At 38.4% G+C, this 27,111-nt stretch overlaps 3 protein-coding genes across 9 annotated transcripts; all 3 read right to left on the bottom strand.

Annotated features, from left to right (window-relative positions):
- Positions 1 to 1,908: 1,908 nt before the first annotated feature.
- On the bottom strand, positions 1,909 to 4,559 carry LOC100257870 (lysine histidine transporter 1). Its single transcript, XM_002266374.4, has 7 exons — positions 4,146 to 4,559; positions 3,677 to 4,060; positions 3,179 to 3,572; positions 2,992 to 3,097; positions 2,805 to 2,896; positions 2,634 to 2,702; positions 1,909 to 2,522 (listed from the first exon to the last, which is right to left on the bottom strand). The coding sequence occupies exons 1-7, from the start codon at positions 4,310 to 4,312 to the stop codon at positions 2,424 to 2,426; spliced, it is 1,311 nt and encodes a 436-aa protein (XP_002266410.1). The 5' UTR covers positions 4,313 to 4,559; the 3' UTR covers positions 1,909 to 2,423.
- A 197-nt stretch (positions 4,560 to 4,756) lies between these two features.
- LOC100242500 (ankyrin-like protein) lies at positions 4,757 to 8,907 on the bottom strand. 3 transcript variants are annotated; one of them, XM_010655635.3, is made up of 3 exons: positions 8,256 to 8,907; positions 7,444 to 8,162; positions 4,757 to 6,567 (listed from the first exon to the last, which is right to left on the bottom strand). In XM_010655635.3, the coding sequence occupies exons 2-3, from the start codon at positions 8,149 to 8,151 to the stop codon at positions 5,269 to 5,271; spliced, it is 2,007 nt and encodes a 668-aa protein (XP_010653937.1). In that variant the 5' UTR covers positions 8,152 to 8,162; positions 8,256 to 8,907; the 3' UTR covers positions 4,757 to 5,268. The 3 variants fall into 3 exon arrangements, with proteins under 3 accessions (XP_010653937.1, XP_010653941.1, NP_001267959.1); XM_010655639.3 differs by having other exon boundaries at positions 8,644 to 8,907; NM_001281030.1 differs by lacking the exon at positions 8,256 to 8,907 and having other exon boundaries at positions 5,268 to 6,567; positions 7,444 to 8,151.
- A 7,251-nt stretch (positions 8,908 to 16,158) lies between these two features.
- On the bottom strand, positions 16,159 to 26,272 carry LOC100264769 (pentatricopeptide repeat-containing protein At3g04130, mitochondrial). Of its 5 annotated transcripts, none has more exons than XR_786664.3 (4): positions 26,175 to 26,272; positions 24,388 to 25,944; positions 17,224 to 17,332; positions 16,159 to 16,734 (listed from the first exon to the last, which is right to left on the bottom strand). XR_786664.3 is itself a non-coding variant. In XM_059741740.1 (3 exons), the coding sequence occupies exon 2, from the start codon at positions 25,889 to 25,891 to the stop codon at positions 24,401 to 24,403; it is 1,491 nt and encodes a 496-aa protein (XP_059597723.1). In that variant the 5' UTR covers positions 25,892 to 25,944; positions 26,175 to 26,266; the 3' UTR covers positions 16,159 to 16,734; positions 24,388 to 24,400. The 5 variants fall into 5 exon arrangements, 1 of the variants encoding a protein (XP_059597723.1); XR_786665.3 differs by having other exon boundaries at positions 16,159 to 16,250; positions 16,363 to 16,734; positions 24,388 to 26,263; XR_786663.3 differs by having other exon boundaries at positions 24,388 to 26,263.
- Between the last annotated feature and the right edge of the window lie 839 nt (positions 26,273 to 27,111).

The following is a 27,111-nucleotide window of genomic DNA, read 5'->3' as shown; positions in this document are numbered from 1 at the left end:
TTACCTTTGATGTATAGAGGTTTGCCAAATTTTCAGGTGTGCTATTAGAAGAATGGTTCACTCAATCTGCTACAGATCACTCCTTATTAATAAAATATGAAGGTAATTCATTTCTTGCATTACTAGTATATGTTGATGACATTGTCATCACTAATAAAATGCAAAACTGGTTGAAGATCTCAAAATACTCCTTGATGGTAGATTCAAACCCAAGGATCTTGGACAACTCAAGTATTTTCTCAGCCCTGAGGTTGCTAGGTGGAGTAAAGGGATTTCGGTTAGCCAAAGGCATTATGCTCTTTAGATATTGTTTGACACAGGGTTCTTAGCTTGTAAACATGCAAGCACACCTATGGAAGCTAATATTAAGTTTTCACAAGATGATGGGGAATTTCTTGAAGACCCAAGATTGTATAGATGGCTGATTGGTAAGCTTCTTTACCCCACAAACGCTCGGCTTGATCTCTCATACTCGGTCCATCACCTTAGCCAGTTCCTTATTAATCCAAGATCTAGTCATCTTCAAGTTGCTTATCAAGTTTTGCAATATATCAAAGGATTAGTTGGATAGGGCCTCTTCTTTCTTTCCTCTTCAACAACTCAACTCAAGGCCTTTGCTGATGTAGATTAGGCAACTTGTAAGGATTCAAGACGAACTATTAGTGGGTTTTGCATCTTTCTTGGGAATTCTTTGGTTTCATGGAAATCTAAGAATCAAAATACAGTATCATGATCATCAACTGAGGCTGAATATAGAGCAATGGCAAATGTGACTTGTGACTTGTGAACTTCTTCGAGACTTGTGTGGTTATTATCATTCCTACTTCCATATATCGAACACAACCCTAATATATGCCCCTTTGCTTCTCCTGTAGATTCCTACTAATATCTAACTCTCGGACAAAAAAAGAAAAAGAAAAAGAAAAAATCAATGGAGGGAAGCATAAGCCTATCAATTAGTCCTAAGACTATGAATTTAGAGCAAAATAATATATGCTACTTTTTGAAAACCCTTTTAATGAACCAATAATTAACATCTTATTATCTAAAACCAATCAAGTCAATTAACTTTCTTTATTTCTCAAAAAACTAGATCTAAAACTGATAATGTTACTTCCATAATTTAACTTCTATTGGTTTTTACGTTCACTCCACCTAATGATCAATCTCAATGGATAACTATAAGGAATCAGAAACAAATAACTTAATTAAGATTCATATTTAAGGGGTGTTTAGTAAAACTTAAAACTTATTACTGACTTTAGTTGACTTTAAGTTAAATTATATTTAAGTTGATGACTTAAAACTTATCACTTAATTTTTTACTTTAAATATTAAGGTTATTTGATAAAATTAACTTAAAATTTATTCTAAATCATCACATGAATATATTTATCCTCATAAATATAAATTATAATTATATTTTATCAAACATGCTTAATTTACTTAATGACTTAAATTAAATTATTAAGTCACTTTAAATTATTAAGTAGGTTTATCAAACACCCACTAATTTTTTACCAAGGAACTTACCTTTAACAAATAAAAAACTATAGAATCTAACTAGAAATCTAAGAGCTTTACAAATCAAAATAATAATATGCAAATTTATAACACTCATTTGCTCAATCAACTCAATAACTATAGCACTGTGCCAGAATCACTAAAATGAATTAAAACTTCAAAATGAAAATTAAAACAAACAAAAATAATATAAATATTACTAAAACTAAATGAGACGAGAAAAGAATAGGAAATTCCTATACTTACCCTACCCTGTTTTATTTTCTTTTTTTTTCAATTTTTTGTTTTTAAAATTTAAATTTTATTAAAAATAAATATGATTTGTACATAAAGAAATATTAAAAATATTTATAATTTCTTTTTATGAAAAATAATATTTTATTTATGCCAAAAAAGTTGGTAAACGAAACAAAAATAATTTTTATTTAAAATTATGTATAATTGGAGCGAACAAGGACATGAGAAAGTCATATCTAAACTAGCCCCAACTTCATCCCAGGTTTTTTAAAACTTTCTAATTTCGTCTCAAACTCGTTTATCTTTATTCTAAACCCTTCCGTGAGCACGTCATTGTGGTCCCTACTCAAATCCATTTTAGTACTAATGCATGGTAGAAGCTAGGATCAATAACCCTTTGTACTAAAGGATTGGGAGGATTGAAATTCCAGACATTTTTGCCAAGTTGGAAACATATATTCAATAGAGGTCTCTAAAAGCAAATGAAAACGACAGAGAGAAACTATAAGACCCAGCAAGGAGATTCAAAATTTTGCAGTTGGTTCCTAGAAGAAACATCATGAAATTTGATGTTAAAATGAATAGTTGAAGTCAAAATCATCACCATCTGATATTGAAATTCTTTGCGAGTCAATCCAATCCTTACTGCAGTGGGAAGAAAATCACGAGAACAATTTGTAGGTCTTGGCTTGAAGGATGATCTGCCTTAGTGCACCAATGGGAGCTAAAATCATCAATACTACTCCCAGCACAATGCAGATCTGAAATGCAAAGATTGAAACAGAAAGTCTGTTAATCCTTGAACCCACCCGTCCAAATACCAAAAAATGGAGAAAGGCTAAGCTTTGAGAGGCGGTATCTAGTTAACATACCCAATTTGAACACCATGATAAGCTAAACATCTTGGGCTTGTAAACAGCAAGCCACATGATGCAGGGGAGCTGCAGAAAACCACAATTAAGGATTTATTATTCCGTCATGAAGGGGTAGTCCAGCCCCATGGGTAGAAACTTAAGATGGATGTGGGAGGATTTATTCCTTACAAAGTATGTTGTGGGTGCAAAAGCCAACCCTCCCAAGAACGCCATGAGACTACCAAAGAAAGGGATCATCATAGCAATGAACATCGTAAAAGCTGCAATCAACCAAGATATATAAGAACATGAAAATAGGCTGATGAAGCTTTGTCGACATAACTCGTCCAAAGAAAGAAGAGCATCAACCACTCACCAACATATGAAGTGCGGGTAATAAGACGAAGCCTGAAACATGGTGTGAATTTCAGTTTCTTCACCAGGAGTGTTTCCATCATGTCAAACACCGGAATCGCATATATCTGCAGTTCCCACAAGCTTATGAGGAAATGAAGATTCAATGAAATAAGAACATATTATTTGGAGAAGTTTTCGAATTGAACCTGGTAGCTTCCAACAACGTGGATGACAACAAAAATGTTGGCTGCGGCAATAAGCCAACCGGGTTTCTCGAGTGTGATAAGGATATTGTCAGCAACGCTGTTCCCAAACACCCGATACCCAACTAAAGCAACAGGGAAGTAGCAGATGGCAACAATCATGTAAGCAAACATGACTCCTTTCCACATGGGTCCCTTGGAAGGCTTCTCAGGGGTGGAAGGAATTGTAGCTTGGATCTCCAACACCACATTGTGACCAGCATAGGCAAATGCTACTTCACCCAAGGCATGACAGAAGTGGAAGAATTTTCCAGTTGTGGTCGAATCTTTGTATTTGTAGTCAACATCTGCTACGACACCCTTATGAGCTGAACCTATCCAAGCGATAGTCGAGTAACTGCAGAAAATGGGCAACCGCCGTTACAGCGTGAACATGTCACAAAAATATCACAGGCTATATGTATTAATATGAATAGAAAAAACAGTAATTAACTGACTAACGTTAAGGACATTGCTGCTGCAGAAAATGAGACGCCGCTAATGGAGTTGAAGTTGGGCAAATGGGAGAGGACAAAGTGACAAGAAGCAAATATCATGATGAAGTAGGTGGTCCTGAGCCGTCGGCAGTCAGAACAAACAATATTGTAGAACTTCTGCAAGGATTTGCCTCCGGTGACCATGTACACAATGTCAACACCCACTTCTACAACCAACTGTTGAGGCACCACAACCCAGAGGCCAAGCTTTTCACCGAAGGCATGCTGTCCTAGCTCATGGTATCTATCAAACCGCTTCCCGGGAACCATTTCATGCATCTCAACCATTTGCCATAGAGTGTACAAAGTGATGATCCATGAAAGTATAAGAATAACCACCCCTGGGCCCCTAAATATCAAAGCAAAAAAATGTTACAATTCCAACCCCATTCTCAGAAGATATATAAGAGTATAGGAGTGAGAAAGAAAAATACCATCCAAGCCCTGCCATAGCATAAGGGAGGGCGAGGACACCAGACCCAACCATGGCAGTCACATTGTGGAATGCAGAATACCACCATTTGGCGTCTCGGGACGACGTGATCGGGAGCCAATTGTCAATGTCCTTGCCTCTACTAGCCTTCTGCTCATCCTCCAACATTTTTTTTTCTCAAGGATTTGATTACTCAGACCTCAACTACAACTCAAAGCCTCTGCATTGAGAAACAACTGAAGCAAATACATATACATGTATGGAGGTTCAAATATTTCTAGAAGGGGTGTGACACTGCACTATACGTGTAAAAGTCGTTAGAATTCCTTCCACTTGTAAAGGAAATTTGAATTTGTCTCGAGACAGTTTGGTTGATATTGTTACTGTTTACAGATTCAATCTCCGTTTTTTAGGGATAAACACTAAATTAAGTTTTGCTTATAATTTAATTTTGGATTTCGAATGGATAAGATTCTAGATATATCCATTTGTGTAAATAAACTGATTCCATGTGGTTACCATCAATGATATGATGAGATCACATAGCCCACTCATCAAAATAATTTCCCACCATCACCCTCAACATTTATGTAGACGACCATTACATTCATCTACTGCAAACAAAATTGTCATATTAAGCAACTTTAGTTTAAGCATCAAAGAATTTCAAGATCAGTTTATCCCAATTCAAAAAGGGAAGCAATCAAAATCAAGCACATTAAGGCAAAGCGCTTCCAACCCTAACCCATTCAAACTTTTCCCATGTCACCTCCATCCTTAAATTGGGAAGGGGTTCGGTTGCATCTCTAGCAAGTTCTACTGGCAAAGTTTTACTTAAGAGAGAGTGTTTCTTGATGCTAGGATGTAGATTTGGCCCATTGGCCTGAGACTCGGGCCACTCGAGAACTTGGGGCGGAAGCCCAGCTACGCTTGGAGCCTGAGCCCAACACACTAATGCCCCATAAAAACCATTCAGGCCCGAACATTGAAGCCCAACCCCTACACACTAACGGTCTATAAAACCGCCCAAGTCCGAAAATTGAAGCTCAAACCCCAAATAGAGTTCTACACACATTACAGCACAAGCAAACATCTGCCACTCAGAAATGGAAGTCTTCTGCCCATCAAACAACTGCATGCCTGTAACTCTGGCTGCGAATCGAATTCTCCACGGCTATGCCTTGTGCTCCGAAGCAGAAGTATTGGTTCATCATCTTCTTGTTGAAGGAACTTTGTTTGTTATTCATTTCTCGTTTTCCACCCTTCACCCCCTGATTTGAGGTAGAGGGTCCAGTAGTGCCATTCTCAATAGCTATGCCCTTCTGCTTCTCTGCAGATCTAGGTGATGACACAGGCGATTCTGAAAAAGGAGGTGAAGATGATTCAGCTGGGTCTGCTAATTGGGGCATTGCGCGGATCACACCATGCATTAGGCCTACTGCAAATTTCTTCTTGGTTGAAGGGCTTGGGAGTAAGCTCCTGAAAGAGACTACTCTTTTATTGTTTGGGAGAGATGTGAGTTTTGAGAATCTGTGTCGAAGAGGGGTCGGATCATCTTCTAGATTTCTAGATATCTTGTATGAGTCCAAAGAATCATCTTCTCCCAATGTTTTGCTGTCAGCTTTTCCTTGCTTTCTGGGCCAGTGGAGAAGGATCTTCAAGCGCCTTGCAGCATTATTTACAGAGCCTTTATTATCATCAGCCAAGTTGATATCTGTTGCAGGGTCAAGGTGATCAAGTTCACTGGACCATGAACTGAGCTCTCCACTTGCAGGATCAGGGCTGGCATTGGACGCATTCTCAATACCAGAGTACAACAATATTTCTGCATCTGAGATTCTGAAAGAAGTCCCCGGGCTGCTCCCAATACCCTTCATTTTCAGGTGGGAAACAAGGGCACTTCTTGCCATATAATCCTGACAATTGGCTATCCCTCCAGCTGAAATTAACTCCTTGATTAAGATTTCAGAAGAAGCTGATTGTGGGCGTTGCTTGAGGAGATCTAGAGGAGTCATACCATCAGCATCCCGGATGTTCAAATTAATTGATGGCACTGTCATCAGCAATTCCACCACATCTGACTGAATGTTCCCAATTACAGCCATGTGAAGAGCAGTTCTTCCATCATTGTTCTTGGCATTGATGATGTCTTCCATGTTCACAATCTTCCCACGTAGCAACTGCTTCATGAGCTCAATCTGCCGGTCCAGTCTCCTGAAACCCGGGCTTCGAAAACCAGCCACTGCCATGTGGAGTAAAGTGTCCCCATAATTGTTTGTCAAAAAGATTGAAGAGGGAGATGCAAGAATTAGAACCTCTAGCACAGTTAAGTAACCCCTGTAAGCAGCCACATTCAATGCTGTGTTCCCCTGATTGTCTGTAGAGTTGATAATGTCATAGGATTCCAGTAGGCCCTTAACTATCTGCACAAACAGAATGCTTGATTAAAGAATACAACCGACAAGATCCATAGATACCTTACACTATAGGGGCTAAACAAGAAACCAGAGGTTTAAAGAGTCCACTTAAAAAGAAAATGTAGTCATGGAAACATGAAGAGTTGACAGAGACCAAACACCAGAAGGGGACAATTTCTTCTCCAGTAGTAATTCAATCTACTTGCCCAGATGTAAAATGAAGTATGAAGCTAAAAATCCTGTGACAGAAAAACAGAAAGGAGGACGAGGGAAAGGAAAAACAACCGAATTTTTAGTCTATAACAAACATCCAGATGCCCCCAAGCTTGTCCCAGAAATGTATCACCATGAAGGAAACATCTAAGCAGTTTCAGGCTAACTCTAAAAGGGCGAATCAGACATGACAAGTGATGACTCAATTAATCAAGATGGCGTTTTTGCGCATTACAGGTTGAATTCTTTCTATTATGAAAATCACTCGGGGCTGCTTCTCATCTTTTGACACCTTCAATTTGCACCAACTTAGAAATTCTCCCAGCTAAGGTGACTACATCCACATATATAATGAAGGGAAACAGCCAACAGCATCTTCTTTATTAGCTCGAAACACATAGGATTTCACCTAGCATTTACCTAAATTCTACCTAAAAACAAAAGTAAGCAGACCTATTCCTTCTTCTTGGAATCTTCTCCTAGTTCAAAACCATCTGTCTTGACTTCGTAGAAGACAAAGACCTTCCAAACTAGACATATACACAAATCAATCACCTAAGGTGCTTAATTAAGTGTACAGAAATCTCAACAAGCAGCAACACAATTACTGAAAACTTGAAATAGAGCATTGAGAAATATATGCAATTGTTGTAGCATAAGAATCAATACCTCAACCTGTCCTCTTCCAGAGGCTGTATGTAAGATTGTAGACCCCTGCATATCTCTATAAACCAGAACATCAGTACAATCATGAAGGAGCTCCTTCAGAATCTCCAAATTTCCCCCTCTAGCTGCAGCATGAACAGCCCTATTCCTCATCTCCCACCTAAATTCTGGAGAAACTTCATCCGATTGCTCATCCAATTCCTCTCCACTGCTCCTAAAACACCCCGGTGAGATTGAAAAATCAAGCAGCAGCCTGAAAACCTCAGAGTTCTTGCTCCTGGCCGCAGCATAAAATATGTCAGTGACACCATATTCTCCTTCTCCAAACACAAGCAGAGGGTCTCTCTGGAGCAATTCCTTCACAAAACCCACATCCCCCGCTGAGGCAGCAGTGTACAGAAGCCATCCACCATAGCCTGCTCTAATGAGAGAGTTGTGTCCTCTCTTGGTCTGGCATTCCCGGAGTAACTTCCGGGCAACTTGAGAGCGGCATCTGGCAACATCATCGAACTGTTCTTCATCATCCCACACTGTTTCCAAGCGGCGAATTCGCCTTAGAGAGGTGAGCTTGATGAGGAGGTTGGTGTCGAGGTGGAGAAGCTCCCTCACAAGATCATAGTGGCCGTTTGCAGCTGCCCAATCAATTGGTGAAGCGTACCACCACTGGTCTCCAGTGCTCTCCCACCGAAGAGGGAAATATGAGGGTGGCATTGATCGAATTTCTAATCAAATTTCAAAATTAACAGACACCCAGATGAAGAAAACAGCAAAACACTTCATAAATTTTGAAATTATCACAGCGCAAAAGTACTCACAGCTAGAAAAGTGAAAGCAGAACTGCAAACAAAGCAATTATTTCAGATGGGAAAGGTAGGGAAAAGCTAAAAATGATGAGGAATCTTGGAATCAAGGCACAGAAGAAGAAGCCAAGAACCACAACACACATCACCGTCAACAAAGGGAGAGATGAAACTGAGAAAATAGAGAAAACCCATGAGAGTAGATGTCAAGGAAAGCTGAAAGGACGAGAATTGGGCGGAGAAAAGGAGGCAAAGACAGCCATTATAGCTCAACTGAAGCTCACCAGAGAGAACAAGTGAACAGAACTAGGTGCTTTATGGGAAAGTTACAATGACTCCTGTGATGATGTGATGACACCAACTTTCAACTGTTTGCAAATCATAAACCCCAAAACAAACTCACCACTTGCTTTTAGATTTCCTTAGGGCACCAAACTCCATACAGAGAATTGAAGATGGAATATTTTCCACGGATACTGTTGCTCAAGAAAGATGAAAGGGCAAAGTAATCTTCTTAAAGATATGATTTGATATTTTGCAGCTATTTATCAACAATTTCCGATTGTATTTTGAAAACCAGAAAAAGAAAACAAAGTGGGTTACAATTACAATGAATTTTGGAGCACTACACAACATGGCTTTGATGTAGTTATCATATGGGATTTGGCAACTTGTGAGCATAATAAATGGAAGCGTGAGTCCATTGGTCTCATGTTAAATCATAAATGTGGACTGCCCAAGTAAAGTTTGGCATGTAATGACAAAGATTTTCCGTAATCAGATGCAAAGACTCCAGAATTTGTGTCCTTGAAAGGCAAAAAGGGATGTAAATAAGATCATTATCAAAAGATTTCTGGTTTATTTGATTTGAGAGATTTTAGGGTTGTTGATAGTGTGCAGTAATGTTGCAAAATTTATGGGTATCCTTTTTTTTTTTTTTGCCAATTAAAATTTATAAATATGTTTGTCTCCAACTTAAAAATTTAATTTTAAAAAATTACATTTTTTTTGTGAAATTTTCATCCTAATTTACTTTATATTAATGAAAGTCCGGAACTTCTCCTTATAGAAGTATTATTTTGATTTATATGGAAAGTTATTCAATGTCTAATAAAATTTCTACAATATCAATATTGTCTTTTAAAATTTATGATTTTAACTTCATCTTCAATTAGCTTATGATTTAAAGACAAGCTTAATTTGAAAATCAGGAAAATACTTCTTATAGAAGTTTTATTTTGAATATTTGATTTATACAAGAAGTTATTCAATGTTTAATAAAATATTTACAATACCAATATTATCCTTTAAAATTTATGATTTTGATTTCATCTTCAATTAACTTATGATTTTAAAAAGAGCTTAATATAGAAGTCAGGAAAATATTGCTTTTTATATAAACTTTATCTTGATTTATATAAGAAGTTATTTAATGTCTAATAAAACTTTCACAATTACCAATATTGTCCTTTAAAATTTATGATTTTGACTTCATCTTCAATTCGCTTATGATTTAAAAACGAGTTTAATGTGGAAACCATGAAAATACTTCTTTTAAAAGCTTTATTTTGATTTATACAAGAAGTTATTCAATGGTTTATAAAATATTTACAATACCAATATTGTCCTTTAAAATTTATAATTTTGATTCTATCTTCAATTAACTTATGATTTTAAAAAAAGTTTTAATATAGAAGTCAGAAAAATACTTCTTCTTATAGAAGCTTTATTTTTATTTATACAAGAAGTTATTCAATGTCTAATAAAACTTTTATAATACCGATATTGTTTTTTAAAATTTATGATTTTGATTTCATTTTTAATTAACTCATGATTTAAAAAAGAGCTTAATATGGAAGTCAAGAAATGCCTCTTCTTATAGAAGCTTTATTTTGATTTATACAAAAAGTTATTTAATATTTAATAAAACTTTTATAATACCAATATTGTCTTTTAAAATCTATGATTTTGACTTTATCTTCAATTAGCTTATGATTTAAAAACGAGCTCAATAAGAAAGTCAAGAAAATACTTTTTTTCATAGAAGCTTTATTTGGATCTATACCAGAAATTATTCAATGTCTAATAAAACTTTTACGATACCAATATTGTTCTTTAAAATTTATGATTTTGTTCATCTTCAATTAACTTATGATCTAAAATAAAAGCTTAATATGGAAGTCAGAAAAACACTTCTTTATAGAAGATTTATTTTGATTTATATAAGAAGTTATTCAATGTTTAATAAAATATTTACAATACCAACGTTATCCTTTAAAATTTATGATTTTGATTCCATCTTCAATTAACTTATGATTTAAAGAGTTTAATACAAAAGTTCGGAAAATATTATTTTTAATAAAAGTTTTATTTTGATTTATACAAGAAGTTATTCAATGTTTTATAAAACTTTTATAATGTCAATATTGTCCTTTAAAAATTCATGGTTTTGAATTTCATCTTCAATTTCTAATCAAACTCAAAAATAGGAAAGGTATTATTAAGCTTATAAAAGTTAATTAAAATAAGAGCTTTATTTTGTAATTCATTTTGAATAATAATAGTGATGATAAAATTATTTGACAAATTTTGTAGGTTTAACGAGTTAAGATGCTGTATATCCTAATAAGAAATGTTGGTTGGGAAGTTAAGGAATCTAATCTATTGAGAGCAGGTCCACCCACCACCACACGTGTTGAACAATTTAGTATTGATTGTGGGTGGTGGGAATCAGTGAAAGCTTGCAGGCATTGCGATGGTGGTGCGCTGGTGCTGGTGCTGGTGGTCCATGACTCCATGACCCATCATTTTCTGCCGTTCATATGTTTGGTTTACCCCCACCCCCCCCAACACACCCATTCAAACCATAATTGCCTATTTTGAATGAGGAAGATTCTTAGTTGCCATACCCAAGTCTCCACTAATTACATTGTGGGTTCCATTAATCTTTTGGGATTGAATTCTTCTTACTCTAATCACATTTTTACTTGAGACATGATACCAAAAAAAAGTGTTGTTTGGTACCAAAGCCTAACCCATTGAGTCATTAAAGTCATGTTTTGTGGCTTCTTAATTGCTTGGTTTTTCTTTGCTTGGCCCATAAAATGTGTTGGTGTTATCAGAGGACAAAAAGGTTGAGGGTGGGTGACCTACCAAAATGAAATGTACAGCAGATGCTTGTGTTTTCATTTTCTTGTTTCTATTAGTGTTATGACAAGTAGTTGGGGGACACTCCATGATGCATACCTATCTCTCCTTCTCCATTTGGGTGTCCAAAAACCACAACACAAAGCACAAGGGTCATGCATACTTCAATGAACTCATTGGGCATTATGGTTTCTTCACCTTGCTTGCTAATGGATTAATTAGAAACCTTCTTGTAATTATCTTTACTAATCGGAGAATTCGAGCATTGTCGTCTCTATGAACATAACCCAACACTTAGTATTCTTGATAGTTAATTACTATGTGACAAATATGAAGTTAACCTTATGTAGTAAATCTGCAACATATTCTGCTTTCAAACAGAATCCATTCAGAATATATTCTTATGCAGCCGATTTATCAGAGCAGGAATAAGAACAAATATCATATTACTTAATGCATATGAATATCAATTAAGGCATTAGAAAGAGGTCGTCAAACACATGGCTGACATCAGAATATGGAACAGAGCCGCCTCCTAACTCTACAGCGCTCTTGGATCACGAGATTCATTTCTTTACTTCATCGAATTCAGAAAATCACGAGGCGTTCAATGGATTTGGAGCCCACCATTGATATGCCCCCTAGTGAAACTATCTAATAGCTCTTATTGGGAATCCTAGACTTTAGCTTTACCCACATCATAATCTACTGTGTAATGTCTGTCTGCCCAGGAAAGTTAAAAAGCAGAGAAAGGGAGAGAATGCATAGGGGTTTGGGGAGAACGCAAGTGTGATTGCAGAAAAGGAAGATATATAATGCTTTACAAGCTCTTGGGTGAGGGTGTGTGGATCAGTGGATGGGTGGATGGGTGGTTTGAGAACTAATAAACTTTCCTGATCTTGTAAGATGGGCACAAGCTAAATGGTATTTATCACTCTTCCATGTATTTCTGAAACATTCCAAAACCCTTGGCTCACCTACATATGAGTCCAAAGGGTGACCCTGAGCCTGAGGCTCTTACTTGTCCTATTCAGCTGGTCAGATTCTACTATCCCATCTGATTAGGATGTAGGAAGGCGCAAGATTTTTATCTGTCATCCATCATCAACAAAAGCACAAAATGTCCCGCTAACAGAGATTAGAACAGCATAAAAAGGGGGGAAAGGGGAAAAGGAAAAGAGGAAAAAAAAAAAAAAAGTCCTTTTCCCATGAAAATATCAATGAGATGACCTGAATTTTAATGTTCATTCATTGATTGATTTGATTATCAGTAGCTTTTTCCAGCCAGAACTTTTGAGATAATGTTCTCCTTGATGCCTAAAGAACAAACGTAACACTCACTGATTCAAACAGGACATTTGAGCGGTTTGTCTTAACCCGCAGGGCCATGCTAAGATGGATAAGAATCAAGATTCCTCCAATATAGTAATCCAAAGGGAGGCCGGCCCCATGTGGTTACCAGCTTTGGCTCTTTTGGCCCTCACCCCACCAGGGTTGGCCTCCCATTGAGCTTAGCATAGACTACCACAACCATCACTCGTGCATGCTTCCTCCTTTTACTCCAATCATTCATTTCTCTCCCTTCAAATACCCAAACAAACGTTCCCCTCACATATGATGGAGCAAAAAAAGAGGCATTACTCACCTCTATATTATCCAAGTCTGTACTACGTCCACATCAACAGTAGAAAAGGACAAGTCATATAACAATATCAACCAGAGCCTAACATGCATGGGACAGTCATGGTTACCCACTTTATGAACACTAGTTCTTACTTTTTTCTGGTTAGGTCATCATGTTCTCTAAGCCCATATCTGTAATTCAAACTTCAAGGTTTATAGTTCATGAGAAGCAGAAAAGGGATATAAGTTACTTTTTCTTTCGCATAATATTCTTAGTTCTGAAATGAGGGTCTCAAAATGCTCAAATTCTGAATGTGAAAGACCTAAGCACACATGCCTAAAATACATACCCTCCAGGAAAATAATGAGAAATGGGAAAGCCTGAAAATTTCAGGACGAACAGCAAGTTTTCTTGTATTCCAGTGAGAGTTATGTAGATCCTCCTCTGATATTGAGTCTATTTGGTCAAATTTAGTAGTTTCCCATCATGATTCAACCAACTTCTATCAAATGCTATGTGAAATACAAATAGAATGATTCAATTCATGAGATGTCAAACAGAATCAAAGCAACTGCAACTGAAGAAGAATGACCACATGGCATTCTTTTCATGAAAACTTATGCCTAATCCCCTACCAATATACCAAAAGCTAAAACATAATCCTCTTTTAAGAAATCCCACAGCTATAAACCTTATGTTTGGCCTCATTTTACCATCCATTCAGTTGTTAGCATGCCATTCTTCTACTCACAATAACCTAAATGCTATAAAGAAGGCCTCACCAGACTGTTAGGTAAAGGAACCTTAATACGAACCCATCCAATGACTGGTGGTGAGTCCATCAACAAGCCTATCATACATTCTTGTTTTTTCAGTATCAATTGAAATTATACCAAAATCCTCCCAACAATATCTCTGTGACAGCTGGACCACCAGAAACAACCTGATGCTATCATGTCATCCCAACAGTGGTTCCTCCTACACTAATTTGCTGTGGATTCAAAATTTCTAAACCTCAAACTGATCCAACTGAGTCAAGGCACGTACAGGTGGCTAACATGATGACTATTTTCAATGTCTGGAAACAACCTGATCTCAGTCTTTATAGTTTATCCAGTTGGCCATGTCCCAGACTTGGATCCACACAAGAATATTCTCCCCTAGCCCATGTCTCTGGGTTACACTGAGACACAACCGCCCCTTGTTACAGAATTCGACAAGTTAGATCATCAATCATTAGACAAACCATTCATTTCACTATGTGCTCATTCTTTGAAACAGTTACTTCTTGAGTTATATACCTACATACAAGAATCCAAGAACATATACCAATATACCTGTTACCCCACATTAAACATGTGAATAACAACCTATAAAATCAGGAAATTAAATCACACAAAATCAAGAAGTTGGTTAATTCCTAAAAATCAGAAAAATAAAACAAGAAAGTATACAACTACAAAATTTCAAAAATTGGGGCATTAATTTCCATAAAGCTATACAATCTCATTAATACAGGAATTAATTCCATGGTGTTTTTAATCAGATGTCAATACTCATCCTCAGGTCGATGAGTAGATATTGTTCATTTTCAACTTGCTAGTTACCTTCTGAAATGAGTGAAACAATAGACCCTTTATTAGGATATCAAAAGTTGTCTAACTGTTGAAAGTTGAAAGATAAAGAGTAGATGTCAATACATTGTTTTGCTTTTCTTTAATAAAGCATCAATCCACTCCAACATGTTTTATACAATCATATTGAACTTGATTATGACTAATAATAATTTATAGTCACAATATATTGCTTCATAGTCCCTTTCCACTTCACCCCTTAATCACTAGAAATCATTTTTAGCTAAAATAGTTCACAGATTCCTTGTCTCATATAACTCTAAACTTTGCTTTTGCACTGGACTAGGAAACTACAATTTGTTTTTTACTTCTTCACGTCACCAACTTTCCTCGAAAAATAGTATATACCCAAAGGTTGACTCGTGGTCTATCATTGAACTAGCCCAATCTGCTTTAGTATAAGCATCTAAACTTAATTCCTCATTTTATTATAATTTCTTTTTTTGTGAAAGTACTTTCTTGTCTAGAGTGGATTTCAGGCATCATAGAAGGTAGGCTTGTCTTCCTTATACCAACCTTTGTGTAAAGCCTACAAGTGTTAGAAAATTGCATGAAGTAGCATACTACACTCACTAGATAGGCTATATGCATATATCAGGTTTTGTATAAGATAAATAAATAAGTCTCCCAACTAGCCTTGGCAACTCTTCCTATCTACAACTAGGCCTTCAAATGATTCTCCAAGCTTATGAATTTGTTAATAAGTTTAGATTTGAGGTTCCCGATTTCTTTTGAGAAGATTAAGACTATACTTTTATCGGGAAATAAAAGTATCATTTTTTGAATGAACCAATTTAATTCGTAATAAAAACAATTATTATCTATAGTATTTTATTTTTAATTATTCTCCATATTTATATAATTATTTAACGTAGGACTCATAAACAATTAATATATGTTATAAAAAAAATTACTTTTCGAAAGAATTTCTCAAAAAAAAAAAAAAAACTCTTTTTTGTCAAAAAATTATTAAGAGTGTTTTTGAATTTGGAAAAGAGTTTTCTACTTAATAAGAACAAAAAACTGTCTTTAAAAATATTTCTCAAACATCCTCTAAATTTCTCAACAGAGAGGTCTTGCTTCAATTCAGATTCATTAATGAGACAGATGAATGAATTGACCCCATAATGCAATTCAACCTATGCCTCCTTAACCCAATCATAACAGCTTCTTCGCCAAAGAGATCAAAAGAAATCATACACATAAGAATTTTACCCACGTAAAATCTTTTGGCTCCAATCCTCGGCCAAACTCAGCTAAAGAAATCTCTGATTAAACAACCCCATATGAAAATATTGAACCTTCCAACTTGTATCTCAATAACTTTGACCATTCCATATGCTCTTCTGCAAGGTGTACATGGAGACTAAAGAAAGGAAAATCCCAAGAATGGACACTACACAGAAGTGCTGTCATCAGTAAAAAGAAGAATTCCATCAAATTTTGCTACAGCTGCTTGCAAACAACTAATATGATCGTATAGCACAATCGTGGATCCCAGAATACCAAGAAATCTCGGAAAATGTCCCCATGAAATTTCATCATCAGCCAAGCAAGAGAATGGAAATTGTGTTTTTCAAGGTTTTTCTGCAACATAATTGCCTACTAACAATCATAAAGGAAAATAATTATGTGTGCATCCTTCAGCTGATGAAAAGATACGTTAAAGATTAAATTGGGAAATATAAGAATCAATAAGTAGAAAAATAGTCCTTACACTATTATATCTTCTGCAGCAATTGAGTCATTGTTCTTAGTCTTTATGCAGTTGGCCATCGTGAAATGAATTTAAGATATTCAAAAGGAAGGGTCTCAATGTTCTTCCTTCTCAGTCCATTAATTGCAGGTTCCTCATCAAGCACCCACCAATGCCACTATGGATAGTCAGGCCCAAAGATTTGTTCCCTCATTGAAGTGGCGCATCAACAAATTCAGTGAACTTGACATCTTTGCAGTATTTGCGCCTTTCACTGCTGCAGACCCCTCCCCCCTCAAAACCATTTTACTTTACTGTCATTTGTTGTATACGTTCTCCAGCCACCATCCCAAGTTCCTCCTTAGTGTGCATTGGAATTCCATTTATTTACACCTGCAAGAAGTAATATCTTTGCCTGTTATATATGTGTATAAAAAAGTAATATATAGATTCCCCAGTCAAACTGGTCTGGAATCAATCATGAATATATATATATACATATATATATCAATATCAATATGATGCATTTCAAGAGTTTAATAGGCATCACTGCCTTCTGCATAAACTTATGAATCTGATTCATATAGGTAGCACATAACTAAACAATTGCAGAGCTCCAAGCTACCTTGATTAAGCAAGTGGGTCCCTTGTGACCTCCTTTCTCTAATGTCAACTTCCGCAAATTTATTCTCTACAGCATTTGTAGGTCAACTAATTATATTCTTTTGTTTTTAACTTTTAACAAAGTTTAATAATTTTCCATTATCCCCATCCTCTTCATAGGACAAGGCCTACCTCAGAAAAGGCCCACATTTCATGGAAGAGATTCAAATGCACCTATACATTTTTGAAAAATATATGCCAAAGGTTTTGAGGGTAGACCTGTTCTGAGCAATTCCAATGTCATGGATATTCCTCTGCTCTTCCTCCTTGTGTATTATGTCATGGATATCACCCTGCTCCTCCTCCTATACAGTTTGCAATTTCTAACCTGCTTCAGCATTTTATAGAAAAAATAAATTGGAGTACAGATACACTGGAAAGTTTTTTTTTTTTGATAGATAAACACAGAAAAATTATATTAAAAGAGGGAAGCAAGAAGGCAACCCGAAGCATACAGGAAGTATACACGAGAAGCCCCAAAAACAAAAAGCACAAGGAAGCATACACTCACCAACCCTCAATTAGAGCCCAACCAATCTACAAAGTTAATTAAGGAGCGGGGCTCTCCAACTAAACAAGACTTAGTCCAAGAGAAAAGATTACAAACGAAGGAGGTTTTCAATCTTTGGATTGACAAAGCCTCATTATCAAAAGTTATCCTATTTCTTTCTTTCCACATCGTCCAAAATAAACAAAGGGGGGCTGCCCGCCAAATCTTCCCACGCTTCTTGTCTACAAAGGAATCGGACCAGCCAAGGAGAGTGTCTTTAACCGTGACCTGAAGGACCCAATTAACCCTAAACATCGTAAACATAAGATTCCACAACACCTTCGCCTTGGGGCAATGAATAAGGATGTGGTTAATTGTCTCCTCATCATCACAACATAAGAAGCATCTGTTTGCTAGAGACCAGCCCCTCCTTTTGAGATGATCTTGGGTTAGGACCTTCCCCCAAGAAGCTTCCCAAGCAAAAAAACCCACCTTAGTAGGCACGCAAGGGCTCCATATGATTCTCCATGGAAACGGGACTGCACCACCAGAATCAAGAGTATTGTAAAGGGATTTTACAGAGAAAATCCCATTCTTAGAAGCATTCCACACCACTCTATCCTCCATCCCAACATTGAGCCTCTTTCCTTGAAGGACCCAAAGGAGACTCGCCACCGCCTCCAGCTCCCAATCATTAAAAGATCTAGAAAAACAAGGATACCATCCCCCCGCATCCCCCATAGAATCCCAACAATCCTCTACCCACGCATCTTGGGATACCGCAAAGGCAAACAGAGAAGGAAAGGCCTCACATAGGGGAGTGTTTCCACACCAAATGTCCTTCCAAAATTTCACCCTTCTACCATCCCCTACAGTGAAGGAAGCGTTTTTAAACAACAGAACGCCTTCCTTTCTAATTTCCTTCCACAACCCCACCCCATACCCTTCCCTAACCTCACAAGAGATCCACCCTCCTTCTTCTTCCCCATACTTCGAGCTGATAATAAGTTTCCAAAAAGACTCTTTCAGCCGCAAAGCGCCAACTCCATTTACACAACAGGGCCCTATTGAGGATAGAAAAATTTCTGATCCCCAAGCCACCCTTCATTTTATGAGAGCGAACCACATCCCATTTTACAAGGTGAGGCCTCTTCTCCAACGCACCCCCTCCCCAAAGGAAAGCCCTTTGGATTTTCTCGAGCCTCAATCTAACAACTCTTGGAATACGCATCAAGGACATAAGATAAATCGGCATGCTAGCCAAAGTGCTCCGAATGAGAGTGATTCTCCCCCCCTTAGAAATGAATTGCCTCTTCCACAAAGCGAGTCTCTTCCTCATCCTTTCTTCCACACCATCCCATACAACCACCAATTTGTGAGGAGCACCTAGAGGCAGCCCCAAGTAAGTGGAAGGAAGAGAACCCACTTTGCAGCCCAATTCAGAAGCCAAGACCTCAGCATTCTCAACTCTTCCCACCGGCAGAATTTCGCTCTTTTCCAAGTTGATATTCAGACCAGAAATGGCTTCAAACCACATTAAAAGCCAGCTTAGAACAACCATTTGGTCTTGGGAGTCCTTGCAAAAGACCAACGTATCATCCGCAAATAATAGATGAGATACTTGAATCCCATTTCCACCCCTTCCCCTTAGCCTGCAGCCGGATAGGAAGCCCCCCCTAACCGCTTTATTAATGAGGCAGTTTAAGGCCTCCATTCCTAAGACAAACAAGTAGGGGGAAATGGGGTCCCCTTGCCTTAACCCTCGAGTGCTCTGGAAGAAACCCGCTGGCGAACCGTTAATCAGAACTGAGAAGGAGGCAGTGGAGATGCACCACTTGATCCAACCGGCCCACTTCTCCCCAAAACCCATTTTTTGCATCATTGACATCAGAAAATCCCAGTTAATATGGTCATAAGCCTTCTCTAGGTCCAGTTTGCATAACACACTAGCTTCATCCCCTTTCAGCAACAAGTCTATGGCCTCGTTAGCAATTAACGCTGCGTCAAGGATCTGCCTTCCTTCAACAAAGGCATTTTGGGAAGAAGACACCACCTTACTCACTACTTTCTTCAGCCTATTGGCTAGAACCTTGGCGAGAATCTTGTACAGACCACCCACCAAGCTGATGGGTCTATAGTCACGTAAATCCTCAGCCCCACCTTTCTTGGGGACTAAAACCAGAAACGTGGAGTTAAGACTTTTAATGAATTTCCCCCTCTCAAAAAAATCCTTAAAGAAGCCCATAATTTCGTCTTTGACAAAATCCCAACAAAACTGCTATAAGGCAATGGGAAATCCATTCGGTCCAGGAGCCTTGTCCCCATTTAGCTCCGAAAGGGCCAGATACACCTCTTCCAAGGAGAACATCTCCTCCAGCCTGGCAGCCTCCTCTCTTCCAATTCTATCAAACTCCAAGTTGATCATACTCGGGTGCCAGCCACCAGGATTCGATAACAGATCCTGATAGGCCCTCACCACTCCCCTTTGAATATCTTGATCGTCTGAAAGCCAGATACCTATGACTTTAATCTTTTTCAAACAATTCCTTCTACTGTTAGAGTTCGTCATCTTATGAAAGAATCCCGTGTTCTTATCTCCTTCCTTCAACCATATTTATCTTGATTTCTGCCTCCACGAGATTACCTCCATAATCGCCTACTTTTTAAACTCCTCCTTGGCCTCCTTTCTAGCCTCTAACTCCTGCTCGTTTAACGTTCTCTGCCTCTCCTGATCATCCCAAAAAGAAACTTTGCCCAAAGCCATCCTCAAATTCACCCCCACTTTACCAAAGACTTCCTTATTCCAATTCTTCAGCTTAACTTTTAAGGCCTTTAGTTTTTCTGAGAGGACATAGCTATATGAACCACTGCAATTAAAGCCTTGCCACCAGCCCTTCAGAATCTCCTTAAATCCCTCCTCCTTCAACCACATATTCTCAAAACGGAAAGGAATAGGACCTCTCCTAACTCCACCCCCATCTAACAGGATTGGGGAATGGTCAGACACAGGCCTTGGGAGTGTGCACTAAGACACTCCACTAAAATGGTTTTCCCAATCCTCCGAAATCAGGAAGCGATCCAGTCTCGACCTAGATTGGCCATTTAACCCCCCACTCCACGTATAAGGACCCCCCTGAAGAGGCAAATCTCTTAAAGCCAGCTCATCTAGCACTTCTGAAAACCTTCTCATAGGACCAGATAGTCTTCCTACTCTACTCCGTTCACTGGGAAATCTAATAACATTGAAGTCCCCACCGATGCACCAGGGATCAGACCACAAACCTCGAATTGCACCTAACTCTTCCCAAAAAGGTTCTCTATACCTTTTCATAGTAGGTCTGTAGACCCCTGTGAAGAACCACATAAACCCATCCTCGCAGTTCTTGAATCGACACGAGATTGAGAAGATTCCCACTTCCAGGCCTACTAACTCCAACACTCTCTTATCCTAGAACACCACCACCCCTCCAGCTGCCCCTCTTGCATTCACAGCTCCCCAACCTAAGAATCTTCCCACGCCAAGACTGTGAATAACCCCTTGGGACATATCTTGGATTTTGGTCTCCTGCAAGCACACCAAATCCACCTTTTGCGATCTGATTAGGGCCCTGATAACCTTCCTTTTATTTTTGTCATTAGCCCCTCTGACATTCCAAGATAAAATCTTTAGCTTCATCTAACTGTCGAGATTCTAACCCCTCCTTCTTTGACCACAAAGTTCTCCTTTCTTGCCCCGGTATAATTGATAGACCACTCAAGTTTTTTCAATTCCCTATCAAACTTAGTGGTCCCTGACGTGCCCTTCTTCAAATTTTGCTCTCTTCTTCTCTTAGTCCTTAGGAGCAAATTTAGAATTTTGCCTTCAAAACCATTCGTGGAGAAGCCCAAGAATTTGCTAAACCTCGCCAGGTAACTGTCGTCCCACCGGCACCCATCCAGATCCTGAATCATCCCCTCAAACTCACCTTTCCCCCCCCTCCCGGACCTTCTCCAGCCACTGGCTTCTCTCCCTCAGAGGCTAGCACCCCATTGCTACCATCAGCTAGAATGATACTCAACGGAGTCTGCTCCTCTTTGATGACCTTAGAAACCGAAACACCGATGGACCTCTCATTCAACGTCACCCGTCCAAAAGAAGAAGAAGAAGAAGAAGAGAGACCCCCGACCCCCCAAAGGAATATGACAGAGATCGACGTACCTGGAGGCCTCTTCGCATAGAGCTTCGTCAGTCAAGAGCCCTCGATCCATCATCTGAGAGGACAGCCCGACGAGGGGATCGACTTCTCCTCTTGCGTCTTGACTTGCGCCCCTGGATATGGGAGGCGACTGCAGAAACCGAGCCCTAGGAGGCGAGATTGGGGTCTTGTTTCCATAAAAGGCCCCATCTTTCAAAGCACCAGCTTGAACAGGCCCACAGGCCTCACCCGACACCCCCTCTCTTAAGGCAAGGGGATTGGGCCTTGGAACCCGGCCCAATACCATCCGGCTTTCAAGACAAAAGTCTTGGGCCTCCCCACAGCTTAAAGCTGGAAGGCCACAGCTCCTGCTTGGGCCTGCCAGCCCACTTCCACAGTTGACCATGCTGATGGGAGAGGACTCCCTACCCCCTTCCACTAGGTCGGCTGGACCACTAGCCCATCTCCTCTCATCAGTCCCTTCTGCAGAGGCCTCAACAGAGGGAAAGAGAGTTTTTCCTCCATTACGCACCACGTCTTGTACCTCCACCTGCAACCCCAACTGCTCCACCCCCTTCCTTTGACTCCCATAGCAAGCCACCCGATGAGACCCATCAACTTTTTCACCTGCCCTTAGCCCGCCCTTCCCGGAGGAGCTTCCCGCCGGTACCACCTGCAGATTCCCACCATAGATGAAGGGCAAAGCACCCCGTCCCCAAAACTATATGAACAGAGTTAGGGACCTCCCAATCCACACGCTTCACCAAAATCCTCGCCCATTGCATCTCAGACATGGATTTGGTTCCTTCATCCACTGCTATAAATCCTCCGCACCCCTCTCCAATACTTTTAAACACCTCAAGACTCCAGAGATGGAGTGGGAGCCCGACCACCCTAACCCATGTCTCTACGGCAATGGAGTTCTTGAAGGAACACCCCACCTCAGGATTCCATTTGTCCAAGATAAGCCAATTTTCCTTAATGCTTCTTTTGCCTCTGGCCAAAACACGCTCAGCCTCTTGAGCTTGCTCGAATTCGAACAACATAATACCCCTACCCAACACGGCAATCGACAACTTCCCCTTAACCTCCCAATTATGGCGGGTCCAATTCCTAACGAAATCCAACTCAGGTAGTGGAACTGAGATAGAACCCTACCTCCCTATTAGACAATGTTTCAGATGCTCTAGTCTACCACACACCTCTTTTTCCCCTACCTCTAACCACATTGACTCACCTGCCCTTCTCGGTGTCGATTTAACAGCTTCTGCAAAAGACTTCATTTCCACCCCCTTTTCCTTCCACTGAACCTTCAGGACTCCCTTCGACTTCAACTGAACCTCTGGCACATTGGTGATCTTTAGTCCTTCTGTTGGTGTCACTCCAAGACCTCTCAACCTCATAGCCAAAGAGTTCCATCCACTGGCCTGACCCTTCCCTTCAGGGAAGATAATGTTGTATCTTTTTGCTTCCATATCTCGGACAGAGCATAGGATGAACCTCCCTGCCTTGTTCAACCGTCGCTCCATTCTAAACTTTCTGTTTCCCTCCAACCATTCAATAGCCCATCTTTGATCATCCACCTCTCTACAACAGGTTTCAACGCCTTCCAAAAGACAACGAAGGCTAGCCTCCCCAAATCTAATCCAAGAATCAAAGCCCCTACTTTTCTCCCATATGCATCCTTTCAACTTTCCACCTGACTCCTCAACCTCAATCTCAATCTCAAACAACTTAGACTCCACCACAAACCGACTTCTTCCTCCCCTTAGTCTCATCTCTCCCATAAGCACAGAACTTATCTACTAGGGATTCTCTTTCCCAGGGTCTTGAATTTGTATGGCAATATGTACAGAACAAATCCTGTATGTTGATATTTGAACAGGGAAACTTCTCTGATATTAAAGCCTAATCACCCTCTTCCTTCTGCTGTTCCAGTTTGAAATTTAAATCACTGGAAAGTTCATGAAGCCTTCATATCATGGTCAGAAAATCTTTTCACTTTTGCAAAGGAACTTTGTTCTTCAATTTAGGCACTTAAAGTGTCATATGAAATTGGAGAAAACTTCTCTAGATAGTCTAGATCAACCTAGAGGAATGAGTGAACATCAGTCATGAAGATTTTATGATAACTTTTCTAGATAATCTAGATCAATCTAGGGGAACAAGTGAACATCAATAAACTGATAATTGGAAATATTAATAAACTTTATGGATCAAATTACTAAGCAGGCACTTTCCAGTAAAAGTGCCAAGACATGTAACCAAATACTGTACAGAAAAAATCCGTAATCCTTTATTTTTAGTCATATCTAAAATACATGAAGTCACACATTTCAAAATTACTCCACATAAACACATTTATGACTTCATTTTCAAAAATAATACATGCAGCTTTGCCTCCAGAGCATGTGCTCTACCAACATATACAATGCCAACAGTAATCAATGTTCCCTTGTTCTTCGATCTAGATCCAGATTTCAATTGCGAACCTTAATTAGTGTTCCCTTGTTCTCATAACTAAATGTATATTTTAATACCAATGCACTGCATGTACTTATCACAATTTACATTTATTTAGAGATTGGAGCTGCTTCGACCTTACACATCATATACTTGGCATGCATGAAACAAAATGGTTTGCATGTTGTGCGCACGCAAAATGAAAAAGAAGATATAGTTATCATTTGATAATAGCATAAGCATCAGTAAGCTCACCTTGAAATGTTTGTTACTCGGAGGTTTTCATTTGCTTCATGAAAACTTCAATCCTCTCAGCGGCATCATGCATATTCTTCTGTTTGATTTCATCCAAAAGCAAAGCACATGTCTTATATCTAGGTGTTATTGCTTTACCTACCATCTCCTCAAAGAGGTTATAACCCCACTCACATTTATTTGCTCTACAAAGCCCATGAATTAGAAGAGTGTAGGCCGAGACATCTAGACTGAGATGATGCTTATTAACCATGTCATCCAGAAAATTGCTCAAACTATCAATCTTTCCAGTTTTGAAGCATGACTTAAGCACTGGGTAATAAGTCTGAATATCAGGCTTACAAAAAGTTGAATTTTCAATTTCTCTGAGGAGGTTCAAGGCCTTTTGTTCTTGAGAGTGGTGACAGAACATAGCAATCATTGAATTGTAGGTAGACGTATTTGGAGGAACACCAGTCTTGGGCATCTCCACCTCAAAAACACGAACAGCCTCTCTTAATTGACCAGCTCTCCCAAGTGTATGGATCAACGCATTGTAGAAAAGTGTATCAGGTTTACATCCAACTGATCTCATTCTCTCAGCTATCTGTAAGGCTTCTTCAAACTGCTCCACCTTTGTCAGCGAACACATGATAGTGGTGTAAGTGACAACATTTGGCGCACACCCTTGAGCTTGCATATCATCTAGAAGCTCATACACCTTTCTGAAATTGCTTTGGCGGCAATAGGATTGAATAATTGTTGAGTAGCTAATTACACAAGGGCGGCAACCATGTCCTTTCATCTCTTGGATTGTCCACTCAGCTTCATCTACCCGATTGGCTTTACACCAACCATGAATAAAAATGTTAAATGTGTGGGTGTTGGGGGAAATGTGTGGTTTGAGTTCCAAGAAGATTGCACGGGCCTGCTCAACTTTCCTCTCTTTACAAAGGGTATCAAGCAATAAGTTCATGGATTCTGTGTTCTTCTCCAATTCAAAGTTCCCCAAATCATCAAACACCCTCACCGCATCCTCCCATTCCCCAGCACCCGCCAGCCTTCTCATAGCCTTAGCTACAGTACTAAGCCTAACAAGATTGCCCTGACGCATTTCCTCCATCAGTGCTCTCATCTTATCCACTTGCTTCAATTTCCCCAATATATCAACCATCATATCATATGCTTCAGGTGCATGTTCATACCCCAAACGCGACTCCGCCCATCTAAACAACCCCAATGCAGACTTCCAATCATCTTTAAATCGATGAAGCAACACATCAACAAGGTTTTGAGACATGGGTATAGCATTACAAGCTTCATCATGCACAAGAGACTTAAAAACCTCATCATCACTACTTCCCTCACGAATTCTAGATACAATAATATCGATTTGAGACCGAATACACTCTTCTCCATTACCAATACCAGTTCCCACAAATGGGGACGGCGAACATAAAGAAGAAAAAGCACGCCAGCAATGCCCATAGGCTTTACTGCGAAAGGGGAAATACACCAGTGCCATTGAGGATCATGAAAGATTGAGAAAACTAGAGAAATGGGTTCAATTGATTGATACTGCAAACCCCAAGCACAAAAAACTAAAGAATCATTAGAATTTCGATCCATGTACCTTTGCACTCATGATTTTGATAAATAAATTCTGAAAAACAGACGAAAAAAAAAAAGCATTTTCTTCATGGATGAGATTAAATATGGAAAAGATGAATTGGACATCAAAATTGAAAAGGCAAAAACAAAAATGAAGAAAAAGGAAGAAGGGAGTAAGGGGCTTTTCAAAGATTTACCTGGGCGGCTGAAGCAGAGGGCTTCAGCTGCGCTCAGAGTGGTAGCAGGGCAAAGGAAGAGACCGGCTAATAGTCTATATTTACTGCTGCTCTAAAGGGTAGAAATGCTAAATTCAAGTGAAGGATTTTTTTTTTTTTTTATTTTATAATAAAATGAGCTTTTTTTTTTTTTTTTTTTTTAATAAAATGAGCTTTTTTTTTAATCCAATGGAATCTCTTTTATATATATTAAATATTCAAAAATGATAAAAAATTTTCCCACCATTTCTTTCAAATATTTGGCCCTTAAGACATGTATGGGAGATTTTTAATTTTAAAAAATGTTTGAGTTTATTTAACGGTTTGATTTAAAAATGGTTTTCTTTTTTTAAAAAAAAAATTAACACTATTTGATTGTTATTCTCCGAAATCAATTTTTTAAAAATAAAGTGAAATACATGATAATTTTCAAAAAATAAGTAAGAATTGTTTTCACCAGCTCTTAAATACAAAAGGAAAACATAAATCTATTTTATTATGTTTTCATAAACTTGCTTTTAAAAATATTTTTTATTTAATGCATATGTAAGAAATAGTCGTGTTTATTTTTTGATTGAATAAAAAAAATATTTAATTTTTTTTTCTTTCAACTAGAAGTAATTTGTTAATATCAATTAACATAATTAAAGTAAACTTGTTATTAAGAACTTACTTTTAGCTAAATAAAAAAGACTTTTTCTATTCAGTCAAAAAACAAACATCAACTAGTTATATTAATTTATATTAAGAAGTTATTTTTAACTTAACAAAAAAAAAGGTAAAAAAAACAAAGGCCAGGTTGAGGGGGTATTTGATAAAACTTATTATGTAATGACTTAAGCTGATTTTAAATTAAATTATATTTAAATTGTTAACTTAAAATTTATTACTTAATTATTACTGTAAGTATTAATGTTGT

Source organism: Vitis vinifera, chromosome 1 (genome assembly GCF_030704535.1).
Source record: "Vitis vinifera cultivar Pinot Noir 40024 chromosome 1, ASM3070453v1".
Taxonomy (NCBI): Eukaryota; Viridiplantae; Streptophyta; class Magnoliopsida; order Vitales; family Vitaceae; genus Vitis; species Vitis vinifera.
The sequence above is the reverse complement of the archived record's forward strand: the minus strand, read 5'-3'. Positions and strand labels throughout refer to the sequence as shown.

What these genes read in the sequence shown, in the direction of transcription:
- LOC100257870 (XM_002266374.4), bottom strand. Translation starts at nt 4,312, where the DNA reads ATGTTGGAGGATGAGCAGAAGGCTAGTAGAGGCAAGGACATTGACAAT. An exon ending in ACGTTGTTGGAAGCTACCAG is followed by an intron (nt 3,098 to 3,178) that starts GTTCAATTCGAA and finishes TGGGAACTGCAG; the next exon opens with ATATATGCGATTCCGGTGTT. An exon ending in TTGCACCCACAACATACTTT is followed by an intron (nt 2,703 to 2,804) that starts GTAAGGAATAAA and finishes GGTTTTCTGCAG; the next exon opens with CTCCCCTGCATCATGTGGCT.
- LOC100242500 (XM_010655635.3), bottom strand. Translation starts at nt 8,151, where the DNA reads ATGCCACCCTCATATTTCCCTCTTCGGTGGGAGAGCACTGGAGACCAG. An exon ending in CTGGAAGAGGACAGGTTGAG is followed by an intron (nt 6,568 to 7,443) that starts GTATTGATTCTT and finishes CTGTTTGTGCAG; the next exon opens with ATAGTTAAGGGCCTACTGGA.
- LOC100264769 (XM_059741740.1), bottom strand. Translation starts at nt 25,891, where the DNA reads ATGGCACTGGTGTATTTCCCCTTTCGCAGTAAAGCCTATGGGCATTGC.